The sequence below is a fragment of the Chaetodon trifascialis genome, chromosome 19, assembly GCF_039877785.1.
Source record: "Chaetodon trifascialis isolate fChaTrf1 chromosome 19, fChaTrf1.hap1, whole genome shotgun sequence".
Taxonomy (NCBI): domain Eukaryota; kingdom Metazoa; phylum Chordata; class Actinopteri; order Chaetodontiformes; family Chaetodontidae; genus Chaetodon; species Chaetodon trifascialis.
In genome coordinates this window covers 10,240,946-10,253,007 of record NC_092074.1, presented here as the reverse complement: position 1 = coordinate 10,253,007, position 12,062 = coordinate 10,240,946, and the positions used below count along the sequence as shown (strand labels likewise).

Here is a 12,062-nt window from a genome sequence, read left to right as displayed (position 1 = left end):
GTGGCCTGGTAGCTATTGTCAAACTACATTTACAAACCATGTCACGATTTTACGACAATTCAAGTGCTATAGCACCGAAGACAACCGTTTACAAATACAATTAAATCACTGACTTAACTGTCGTGGATCTGTGCAGCACCGAAATCCTTCATTTCCCATAATGCATTGTGTTCTTATGACTTTTGAACTCTGGATAAAAACAAGCCGATCAGCTGTTGTACGTTAAAAGCAACAACATCTGAAGAAGCTTGACACGAAACCGCTCAGCTAGATCACTTTCGCACCAGCGTTATCTGTAGGTGTCAGACGGCGGTATGGCGTTAGACAGCGTACGTGTCCAGCTTTAGACTGTGATGAGGCAGCATTTCAGCGAACGACTCATCGCCCGTCCGACTGGTAGCCTCCGCTAGGTCGGTCGACTGAAACGAAGGTTGTTTGTTTCCTCACAAGTGTCTCTCTTTGTGTCTCTGACGGCACATAAAACATTTATTACGCTGAGATTTAGAGCGAATTGTTGTAGATATTATGACTGGCTTACCGGGCTACTTTTAATTAGCAACTAGACAAGAGATGCAGGGCAGCTAATGTTAGCTAGCAAACTGTAATGTTCAAAACAAAGTAATTGCCGGTCTGGACAAGTGTTTGAAGTTGCTCCCTGGACGTGCTTTGCTGCAGTCTGAATACCTTCATTGACAGTAAGCAGTAATAACGTCCTCACTTGAACATTTCATAGTACTTTTTGACAGTATTGCACATGAGTGAACTTGATATTTGGATCATTTGAACGCAAAAGGTTGCGTCACATCTGGTCGGAGATTGTTTTTGCAGTCCCAGTTTCTCACAGTAACCAGCTGAGCCATCCCTGACCTGTCAGGCTTCAGATGAGTGGCCAAGGTCCAGCTGTAGATAAAGGAATGAACACAGTGTTAGGATGTCAGGAGAGCTACGCCTGTGGGGGTTCAGATGAGGCTGCGTTTGAATGTGATGAGTGCGGCAGCCTGCAGTGCGCCCGCTGCGAGCTGGAGCTCCATCGCCAGGAGAGGATGAGGAATCACGACCGGGTTCGCATTGCACCGGGCCACGTTCCTTTCTGTGACACGTGCAAAGGTGACAGCAGCTGCTCTCTCAACGGTGGACGGGTCAGAGCAGTGGTGCGCTGCCAGGGCTGTAAGATCAACCTGTGTTTGGACTGCCAGAAACGCACCCACAGCGGAGTCAACAAGAGGAAGCACCCACTGACACCTTACCCGCCTGCCAGAGCTGCCCAGGAGAACAGCATTACCGGGGAGTCACAGATGGAGAGCCTGAAAGCCGAGCTGGAGAAGGTGTGCAGCTTCCTTTTGGTGGACGAGAGGGAGGAGATGCAGGTAAACACTTAAGAGCATGTTTTAAATCTTTGATGGCGCCTCATTGATGTGTTGATGTCATGAAGGTGAGGCTGATGTTGTGGGGATTCTCAGGTGAAGGACGAGGAGGACTTTGTGAGCAGACTGGGCTGCAGGCCGGACGAGCTCCTCAAGGTGGTCTCCATCTTTGGAAACACCGGGGAGGGAAAGTCCCACACCCTGAACCATACATTTTTCATCGGCCGAGAAGTCTTCAAGACCTCACCCACCCAAGAGTCCTGCACTGTGGGGGTGTGGGCAGCGATGGACCCTGTGCACCGGGTGGTAGTCATTGACACAGAGGGACTGCTCGGGGCAGGTAGGGGGCAAATGGTGGATTTGCTCAATATGTTGAAATAAACAGGGGTGACACAGAGTTAACTGTCATCCACTGCTATGTTTTCTCTCACCAGGCGCCAATCAGGGTCAGCGAACCCGACTGCTCCTCAAAGTTCTGGCTATCTCTGATGTGGTCATCTACCGAACCCATGCCGACCGTCTCCATGACGATCTCTTCAAGTTCCTTGGTGACGCATCAGATGCCTACTTGAAACATTTCACCCGGGAGCTTAAAGCTACCACCACCCGCTGTGGTCTGGACGTCCCGTTGTCCACTCTGGGCCCCGGGGTAATCATCTTCCATGAGACCGTCCACACCAAGCTGCTCGGATCAGGTACAGGAAATATGCCCCGATTCCATCCTTTGGATGTAATTTGTAGGTATTTAACGAGCAAGACTGGCTGAGATTCTATGCTCTCATCCTTAGACAAGCCCACTGAATCGGCCGAGCGTCTTCTCCAGGAGCGTTTCAGGAAGCTGGGCTTGTTCCCAGAAGCGTTCAGCTCCATCCAGTACCGTGGAACTCGGACCTACAACCCTCCCACAGACTTCAGCGGCCTGCTGCGCAGCCTGGAGCAACAGCTGGACAACAACACCACCCGCTCGCCACGCTCTGCCAGCGTCATCTACAAGGCTCTGCAGGTCGTGATGCTTGATTGCATGATGAAGTGTGATGTGATCACTTTTGTATGCACTGTGAAGGTGTGCATGTTCATATATTTCTGGCTCCGTCCTCCAGGCCCTGAGCGAGAGCTTCAGTGGGGATATTCCAGATGAGCACATGACCAGTAACTCGTTCTTTCCAGATGAGTACTTCACCTGCTGTAGCCTCTGCCTCTGCTGTGGGTACGTGTCTCTCGCCTCGCTACCGCTTTTGCTGTTCATTGACAAAAAGCAGAAATTAAAGTCAGTGAAACTATAGAAACAGGACAGAATCACATGTCACATGTGTCATGGCAGTGTTCAGAGGTAAACTGAAGGAGCATCTCGCAGTCAGACACACAGGCCTGTTTAGTTGTTCTCAGTTTCTCTCAGTTAGTTATAATGAAATAGAAGGACAGAACGTAAATGTTAGCCAAGTCTGTACTTATATATTTACCCTCCAAGAATCAATGGTCATGTATGCCTTGATTATCCTCTCAGCTCCGGCTGCAAGAGAAGCATGAATCACCTAAAGGAAGGACTCGACCACGAAGCCAAACACCGCTGCCGCTACTCTGCCCAGTACGATAACCGCATCTACACTTGCAAGGCGAGTACTAATCCCTGAGTGCCACACATGCACGTGTTGAAGTATGCCTGCATGACGAGGCTCTGAGTGTCTGTGCTGAACTTCTCAGGCCTGCTATGAGGGAGGGAAGGAGGTGATAGTGGTTCCCAAAACAACGGCCTCGTCTGACTCACCGTGGTTTGGCTTGGCCATCTACGCCTGGTCTGGGTGAGTCCAGCTGCCACAGAACCATTGGAAATGGCTTCCTTGCAAGTAGAAATAATTGAATTCATCTCTGTTTATTATTGCAAATAATGGGAAATATGAATTAATTGTGATCCACCCTTGTAAACTGGAACTATTTTTTAATCTGCTGTTAGCTACGTCAGTTATAACAACGACAAGTGCTGTAAGGAATGTATTGTAGTGTCTTTTTTTGTCTTTGCACAGGTATGTGATTGAGTGCCCCAACTGTGCAGTGATCTACAGAAGCAGGCAGTACTGGTATGGAAACCAGGACCCAGTGGAGACAGTGGTCAGAACAGAGATCCAGCACATCTGGCCTGGGGTAAGGCCACAGTGGAACAGCCTAAACGAGATTCTGCCTAAACCAATTAAGCAAAGTCGCGAGCCAGGATCTCAGAGGTTTTAAGTCAAACGCATGTTGTCACGGACGCTGTGATCTGCATTTGCAGCACATTCCTGCTGCCAGTTGTATGTGGATGAACAGGAAACACATTTAAAATGCTGCCATAAATCGTGCTGCATGTTAGCGGGTGAGGCTATGCTACTGCCTGTTAGTGATTCAGAGTGAGAAATTACTGTATTTCTGCCAGCATGGTGGCCAGTATTCAATGATAATACTGAGTCACTGAGTTAAATGAAGATTCTCTAACAATACATAGATCTGTTATGTTGTGCATGTACAACAGAAAGCCTGTCCGCTAGCGTATTCATCTCTACTCTGTTGTTCTCGTCCTGCTTTCTTTTCAGTCTGATGGTTTTTTGAAAGACAACAACAATGCCGCCCAGAGGTTGCTGGATGGAGTCAAATACATTTCTCAGTCGGTGTCTGAGCTCAGCGTCAAGCCTGCCAAAGCAGTGACCTCCTGGCTTACCGACCAGATTGCTCCCGCCTACTGGAAACCCAACTCCCTTATGCTGGTACGAAACCAACAACGTCCACGTTTCATCATTGTGAAGTGAAAGCATGTCTCCAAAATCTTTATAGTGCTTAATGGAATTCTGTCTATTGTGTGACAGCTGGTGGAAGGCTAACATGTCGTACTCATTGTGTGTGCTGCAGAAATGCCATAAATGTGGGGAAGAGTTCCAGCCCAACGACACCAAACACCACTGTCGTGCCTGCGGAGAGGGCTTCTGTGATTCCTGCTCCTCAAAAACCCGGCCGGTCCCGGAGAGGGGCTGGGGCCTCGCGCCTGTCCGAGTCTGCGACGCGTGCTTCCACAACAGGGGAATCCCGACGGGTAAATCCTCCTCAACATTTGATGTGACGTCAATTTGGACGGTTTTCTGAATGTCCTTCAGTCCCTGATTTCATGTGTGTGCTGTTGCAGAGTTGCTGGATGCTGCTTTGGAGGAGGAGGGGGGCACCCTGATAGCCAGGAAGGTTGGGGAGGCTGTTCAGAACACCTTAGGAGCTGTAGTTGGTGCCATCGACATACCTCTCGGTGAGCATTAGGTTTTCCCAGAGCTGGCTGTTATCTCCCTAATTTTAGAAGTCACAAATTGTGGACACGGTAACCATGACAACTGCTGCCTCCTCTCCTCTGCATCCAGGCCTGGTGAAGGATGCAGCTCGCCCGGCCTACTGGGTCCCAGACCAGGACATCCACTCCTGCAACGAGTGCCAGCGGGAGTTCTCCCCACGTCTGTCCATCCACCACTGTCGCGCCTGTGGCCAGGGCGTGTGCGACGACTGCTCCCAGGAGCGGCGCGCCGTGCCCTCCCGCGGCTGGGACCACCCAGTGAGGGTCTGCAACGGCTGCAACCAGAAACCCGGGGAGCTCTAGCAGGACGAGGCGCAGGAGTCAGGGAGGGAATGGTTAGGGACTTGATGAAAACTGGAATTGACGTTTTGGCTAAAAGGCTTCCGTTCCTGTTGTCGTTTTTGTGGCATTTCTTCGCTGCCACGAGACTGTCTGTGGCAGGTTGGACTCCGTTTATCATTTTTTTTAACGCTGTCCTCACATCACTTCAGTCCCTTGATGCTATTTCACTTTAATATGCCTATATTTTACACTGTGAACAATACCAGTGAGAGTGAGACTTGAATATCAAGAAGCCTGGAGAGATGAAACAACTTGATGTTTTTATGAAAGTGAGTATCATACATGCTTGCTTGAGTTCAGGTAAACTTCCATGTACCCCTTTGACCCTTTAACGTTTGTACTTACGCACATGAAACCCTGACCTTGACAATCCCTCCCAGTGTTACACCCTAGTACTCTTAGCACCTTCTGTAGTCTGGGGCTACATTTGTAAGCAATTTATTAACATAAGTACTGACTGAACATCTTACGCTGATATCCAGGTAAGCACTTCTGTTCTGTTACGTCTACGACGGTCTCTGACTGCAGCCCTGGCCCTATCTAGCATTCAAGGCTGGCTTTAGAGGAAACAGTGGAAAACTTATAAACTTCTGCTGCTTGTTTGAATGGATGTACAGTAGTTTTCCTCTGCTTCAGCCCTGCAAGCTTTAGCTTTCCTGCCACTCTTTGGCTTCAGGAGGAGGCCAACAATCAGAAGCCAATGATGTACTGTAGCACCGAGATGCATTCCAACTTAATTACTTAGTAATAACTACTTACATAATCCCTTGATCCTCTGTGGTTGTTTGTGCATTCGAATGGGCAGATGATAATAGAGGAGCCTTAATTATGCTGTCTGCGTGGACTTAAAATTTTACATAGAGTATATGTATGGGGAGGAAAAAGTTTACTTTAACAGGGACATTTTTTTAAATGGCCTCATTTTTGTTTTTAAAAAGTCAAAACTACTATCGAGGCAAATCTGAGTGCAGCGGGATGAAATGCAGCACAAACTGCTTTTTATAGAGTGGCTGGCTCACAGTAGCAATATAGTACAGAAAAGACTTGAAAGCATCTTTGAGGCTGGCCCCTCAAAACAGGAGATAATTAGAGGAGTAAACCTTCACTCCGTCTACTCAGGCTGTGTAGCTGGTCAGCTAGGAGCACCAAGTGAGCATCGTTTGAGGTTGCCTTTATTGCAACAAGACTGTAACTGACAAGTATACGACGCAGTCACGCCTCGGTGTTGCGAGATCTGACTGCAGTCATGAGGATTTTTTTTTTTTAGTAATTTGCAGGGAGAGCTGGTTTGGTTACAATGTGCACACATTAACTGAAATAACACGTTGACTCAAATCAGTGATCTCACTGCTGTCCCCATCTCAGAGACGTTCAATGAATACCAATATCACAAGGAACAAATCAATACCTTTATGTTCATGTATGCTCATACAGTATGTATTAAACTGCAGAAACTCCATGTGTGTGTGTGTCATTCAGGAGCAAATACACTGCAATAGATCATTGTGTCTTCTCACTCAACAGCAATTAGAAGATGTGATTAACCGTCTAAACGCAGCTTTTCAAATTCAGATCAGACATCTTGTGTTACATTAGAAAGTAATCTAGGATTACTAATTTAAAGTAAAATCATCAATCATGGCAGAAGTAAGTGCACTTGTATAGGTTACAGAAAGCACTATCTGAACTGTAGTAATTGTATGTGCTCATGGATACAGCACTTCGATTTCCTTTTGGCACAAACAAGCCGGTCAAAAATAACATTCCCCTGAGACTTCAGTGTAACTCTTCTGAGGTCATATTCCCAATCAAAAGCTCAGCACAGCCTTGAGAAAATGAGCTGCACACTGGCCGAACCCTTTCAACTATATAAAACACCTACAGATTTTGTATATGAATATAATTCCATTCACACATTTGGCAAAAAAAAGATGTCCTTGTTTAAAAAAAATTGAGATGAAACAGTCTTTTCCTAAAGGCCAGCCTGCTGCTCTTCTCCCTCCTGGTAGTCGGTGTTGTATGGGAAGTAGTAAAGGTCGTGTTTGACAGCCATGAGCAGGCCCGGAAGCCCCCTGCAGCCGCCCAACTTGGATGAGAAGACGACGCTCGGGATCAGGTCGTTCGCGGCCGGGTGGGGTGATGGGATAGTCCTCAATAGGTGGCCATCTTTTAGGCTCCATAACCTCGTGTAGCAGTCCTGACCAACTGAGGACAGAATGAGAGAGTGTTGAGACATGAGACATCTTTGGCAGACTTCGCTTCTCTCAAACCCTCTCTGAAATACCTCATCTGGCCGTAGTTTATTTTTATCTGCAAATGTGCGACAGCTCAATCTTGAAGCTCGTGTCGTCTTACACCAAGCACGTCAAGAGTGTAGCAACTGTGATCCTGGTATCTCAGTAAGTCGGTTTAACAGTGAAAGCTTTGAAAACAGTTTCACATTATGTTGATTGGGCATGTTTCGTCCCCTCCTACCTGCCAGCAGAAGACCCTCAGGCTCATTGACGTGGATGGGAAGGTAGGCATGTTCATTATAGTGTCCTTTGTATTCCTGCACTGGCTTTGTCACTCGCACATCCCACAGCTTAATCTGGACATAAAGGAAGAAAGCGCACAAAGTTAAAGCAACAGCAGAAATATTTTGCCTGAACAATCACAGTGTTTTACTCAGAATTTGGTAAATATGAGCTAATTACCGAAATTTGGTTGTGAGTTAATGTCTCTGAAGCTTAGTAAATAGCTGTTGTTGACTATTCTAATCACACAGTTCTAGCTTGTTAACACCTTGTGTGCCCTGAAGAGACACACCCAAGGTAGCTGCTTCCACACTGGCCTCATCTCAGGACCAAAACATAGCAGTCAGTAAGTATGAACCTGACCTGGCCCAGCATGTCGGCAGCTAGCAGGTAGTTCTCATCCTGCAGGACGCGAACAGAGGTGATGGCTGACTCTTGGTGGAAGCGGCTGGCCTTCCAGCTTTGATCCCTGCGGCCACGCTGCCGCAGGTCAATGCTGAAGATCTCCCCCGATCGGCAGCCATTGAACAGCACAGGGACCTGGGGAAAGAGAGGAGGTATCGTCTTCCTTCATCACGTTTAAAGAGAGATACATCCGTCTTATGAGTGAACTCAGACGTGCTTTAATTGCTTAAATGTAGCAGATGACTCACCCTAATGGCAAACTGCTGAGCCAAGACGTCGCTGCCAGTGCAGTATGTCTGCGTTCGGCCCGTCTCTGCATCTTTCACTATGACCCTACGAGACAGGCCTGTGGACACATGCAAGAAGACATTCATTTTAAATCAATACGTTTGTGAAGATGAATATTGCGAATGCAAGCTTGAATCTCAAGATGGACATGTTTGCCTTTTTGTGCAAGTCGATTTTAAATAACAACCAGAGATGTTGGTAATCAGATTATGATTGATTTGATCATGAGTTGCAGGACAAATGACGATAGCTGGACAGACCAGTGCTGAAGGTCTTGTCGAACTGGGGGTTGAGACACCAAGCACAAGACCAGGCTGAGGATATCTTAAAGCTGCACAGCATTCCGGGTTGGTCTGAGGAGAGGACAGGAAGCGAGAGGAGAAGTGTTAAAATCCAACAGAGTACCGCAATTTAACTTTAAGAATAACAAAATATATTGGGCTTCAATACAACCTGGGTTGGAGTTACTGAAGAGGGAAGCAGGAAGTAAACTGACACAGCCAGGGGTGTCTGCCACTCCTACCAGACAGAGCCTGATGGTAAGCTCAGTTAAGGAAGACACAGTGACTAAGCAGCACTTGAGTCTGAAAACGTGGACTAAGAGGAGCTCTGCTACGGCTCAAGAAGGATACAAGACGTGGGAGTCTGGGTAGTTGACTGACGCCCAGCAGATGGAATTCACCTGAAAACACATTTAGCCAGAGCAGAGCTGTCACACAACTTTGCAGGGTTTACATTTTTCCTGACAACACTGAACGTAATCCTTAAAACTCGGATGGAGAGCGGGTACAGTGAAGTCCACAAAATGAATTAACCCAGAAACAGTCCCACCTTGCGGTTGGTGAAGTAGAGGTTGTCGCACATTTCCACAGACAGAGATCCACGACTGCTGCTGCTGAAGTTCATGATGCCGTACTTGCAGCCTCCGTGCGACACATCGTTGACTGTGAACACCCGCTCACACGCCGAGTCCCCCTGAGAGGGACGAAAGTCAAAAATGAGTCTCTGCAGTGCGTCTGTCACGCCGTTGTTTAGCATTAGCCCAAGTGTTTTGTGCGTGTGCGCTCTCACCACTATGAGTCTGAAGTTGTCAGTGTTGGGGTTGCTGTTGTCTGTGCTCTGGATCTCCAGTTTGTGGCGTCTCATTCCGCTGACCTTCACCTCGTGGACCAGCCTGGAGACACACAGTAACCACGGTAACACCAACTAGAAACGTCTGAGGACAGCTTTGCACACTCTTGACATTCTCTCAACCAGCTTCATGAAGTTGTTCCCTCGAATGTCTTTTCCAACAGTTTCGTTCCCACATGCTGATCACTTATTGGCTGCCGTTAATCTGTTATTTCTGAGGCTGGTAACCATCATGGACTTCTCTGCAGCAGAGGTACCTCATGAGAGCCAATTTCATCAGTGTTTGATGGTTTTTGTGACTGAACTTGAAGATACATTCAAAGCCTTTGAAATTCTGCATTCTTTACATCTCAAAGTAATGATGGACTGTGGTGTCTCTTTACTCAGCTGAGCAGTTCACAGGGCTATTTACTGTATACCCACAAACAGTGGCTGCTTTGAAGAATGTAAATCATAACGCATATTTTGGTTTGTTTCACACTTTTTTTGTTTTTCTACATAAATCCAATGTGTTCTATTACTTTTGAGGTCTTCAGTGTTCATCCACATAACAGGAAATTATAACTCAAAAACACTGAATGGAAAGGCATGTCCTCATTTTGTCTGGTCCTTTAATTCAAACTGTCAGGCAACGCAACGTCGCAACGTTTTAGCCTGTTTTTGTTTCTTTTTCACTCTCTGACTATTCTAAAACCCACGTCAAGAGTGATTAGCGTCATTATTAGTGGTCGGCAATGCTCCAAAGAAAACTCACGCTACACATACAGAAGTGATTATCTTTAAAGTTATACTTTGTTTCGCTGGTTTTTTCCCTTTCTCCCGTAATGTATCACAGCTGTGGGTGTTGTAATGTGCATAGGATAGAAGGAGCACAGCTCTATGTCCGTGCATGCGTTTGCACACATTCACAGTACCTGCAGTAGGAGTTCTCAGGTAACCGGCCAAGCTGTCTTTTCTGCAACAGCAGCGAAGTGTTCAGTCCCGTTCTTGGTGCTTTCTGTGAAGCAGATAATACGTGTGCCATCATTAAACAAGCACGAAACCCACAGTGTGTGTGTGTGCATGTTAGAGACCAGGGCTCAATCCCAGCTCAGTAATGCAAAACCTGTGTAGAAGAACCAGGCAATAAAACACATGAATACAGATATTTATGCTGCTGTTATTTTCCTCTACAACAGACTCACTTTTCTGGGCTTCTCATCCTCCGCGAGCATCTTGTTTCTCTGTTTTTCTCGTTCTTTCTTCTGCAGCTGCTCTCTGGTCAGTGGGTTACAGTTGTTGTGTCCAGGCAACAGGCGGAAGTAGCGGTTTTTCTCTGGGTCGAAGTAGAAGCCAGGCAGCTCTACAAACAGAACAGGAGGTCAAATTAAGCATGAACATGTTTTGTTTTAGCTATTTGTGCTGCATCAATGTTTACAGTAGGAACAACATTTTGTGTGTCTTAATGTGTTCATGAGAAGAATCCATATGAACGCAATCTATGAATCGACATTATTCAGTTATGGTGAGGAATGGTGACTGGTGCTGACCTGGTGCAGCACTGCTGGTCTTGGAGGAGGAAGAGGAAGATGGCGAGGAAGAAGCAGAAGAGGAAGAGGCGGGCTGGTTTTCATGTCTCCTCTGAGATGCTCTATATGATGGCCCTGCATCATTATGTCCAGACCTGTGAACACAACACCAATTGATATTAACCTAAGGATGAATGGCAAGTTCGAAACATTGTCTGTTTGGGCCAGTATACGTTAGACTAAGAGACACATCACATTCATTGAACAAAACACCTCGACTATGTGTCATTATTTCATTTTTCATACCACTCTTCGTCCTGTGCCGATCTTTGCCTATGGCCTCTGTACCAGCCGTGACGCCGCTGACCAGCACCTTGTCGCCGGTGCGGTCGCTGCCCATCTCGCCAGTTCCATTTCTTCATCTCTGCCGTTTGGACCCACAAAGGTAGGATGTTCACGCCACGCTGTCTTTCATCCACGCCTGTGAGCAAGAGTATGTAAGGCTCGTTGATGCGGCATGTTTACTTATTAGCTATGTTAGCAAGTTGTAATCATTAGCATTCTTGAGCTAACGTTAGCAACACATCTTTTCCGACACCTCTATTTAGATGCTGGACATTAAACGTGAGTAAACGTAAAGAGACTTTTAATAAGTTGGTTAACACGCCTTCTACTGAAGGCAAACGATGTTAATCTTCTAATTAAACTGATATAACGTAACAGTTTGAACACCGCATGAGGCTAACTGCTGTACAGTGACTTCCTGCCATGTTAGCCCGCCTCCAAAAGCTATTCATTGGCTAATCGCTGACAATAGCGCATGACGCAGGCATTCATTGGTTGTTTTCTTTGGGACCGTATCAGCCACGCATCAGCATAATAATGTTGGAATTTATCCGATTTCATGTGATTGACGGACAGCTGACACTCAGAATACTTTGAGGTCCTTGCATAAAATACACACACTCCAAACTGGGTGAATTTCAGTTAACCCCCCCATTAATTTAGATGAAGTACAAATAAATAGTAGTATTGCAGGCTGGTGGGTTATTGTCCAGCCATCAAAACCCCTAACCCAAATAAAACATGGAGGACATCATGACAGAGCTCATCTTACTTGATATCTTCATTTCAAATTGTGATGTTTTCACAAATACGAAGAGATATGGATTTTACTTTATGGAATCATGACTACTCTGTGGACGGG

The 12,062-nt window shown here is 46.5% G+C and overlaps 2 protein-coding genes across 2 annotated transcripts; one reads left to right on the top strand and one right to left on the bottom strand.

Annotated features, from left to right (window-relative positions):
* Positions 1 to 177: 177 nt before the first annotated feature.
* zfyve1 (zinc finger, FYVE domain containing 1) lies at positions 178 to 6,466 on the top strand. Its single transcript, XM_070987816.1, has 12 exons — positions 178 to 1,367; positions 1,461 to 1,704; positions 1,799 to 2,059; positions 2,153 to 2,367; positions 2,465 to 2,571; positions 2,869 to 2,977; positions 3,066 to 3,163; positions 3,386 to 3,503; positions 3,929 to 4,099; positions 4,242 to 4,422; positions 4,513 to 4,626; positions 4,736 to 6,466. The coding sequence occupies exons 1-12, from the start codon at positions 882 to 884 to the stop codon at positions 4,966 to 4,968; spliced, it is 2,337 nt and encodes a 778-aa protein (XP_070843917.1). The 5' UTR covers positions 178 to 881; the 3' UTR covers positions 4,969 to 6,466.
* On the bottom strand, positions 6,398 to 11,653 carry wdr21 (WD repeat domain 21). The gene is made up of 13 exons (XM_070987818.1): positions 11,162 to 11,653; positions 10,877 to 11,010; positions 10,532 to 10,689; positions 10,262 to 10,344; positions 9,288 to 9,390; positions 9,048 to 9,191; positions 8,849 to 8,898; positions 8,670 to 8,749; positions 8,477 to 8,569; positions 8,177 to 8,274; positions 7,887 to 8,063; positions 7,483 to 7,597; positions 6,398 to 7,212 (listed from the first exon to the last, which is right to left on the bottom strand). The coding sequence occupies exons 1-13, from the start codon at positions 11,275 to 11,277 to the stop codon at positions 6,980 to 6,982; spliced, it is 1,584 nt and encodes a 527-aa protein (XP_070843919.1). The 5' UTR covers positions 11,278 to 11,653; the 3' UTR covers positions 6,398 to 6,979.
* Between the last annotated feature and the right edge of the window lie 409 nt (positions 11,654 to 12,062).

Coding starts and splice junctions, on each gene's coding strand:
- zfyve1 (XM_070987816.1), top strand. CDS start 882: ATGAGTGGCCAAGGTCCAGCTGTAGATAAAGGAATGAACACAGTGTTA. Junction 2,368..2,464: donor TCATCTACAAGGCTCTGCAG/GTCGTGATGCTT, acceptor TCCGTCCTCCAG/GCCCTGAGCGAGAGCTTCAG. Junction 2,978..3,065: donor ACCGCATCTACACTTGCAAG/GCGAGTACTAAT, acceptor TGAACTTCTCAG/GCCTGCTATGAGGGAGGGAA.
- wdr21 (XM_070987818.1), bottom strand. CDS start 11,277: ATGAAGAAATGGAACTGGCGAGATGGGCAGCGACCGCACCGGCGACAA. Junction 11,011..11,161: donor TCGGCACAGGACGAAGAGTG/GTATGAAAAATG, acceptor TTGTGTTCACAG/GTCTGGACATAATGATGCAG. Junction 8,899..9,047: donor TCTACTTCACCAACCGCAAG/GTGGGACTGTTT, acceptor ATGTGTTTTCAG/GTGAATTCCATCTGCTGGGC.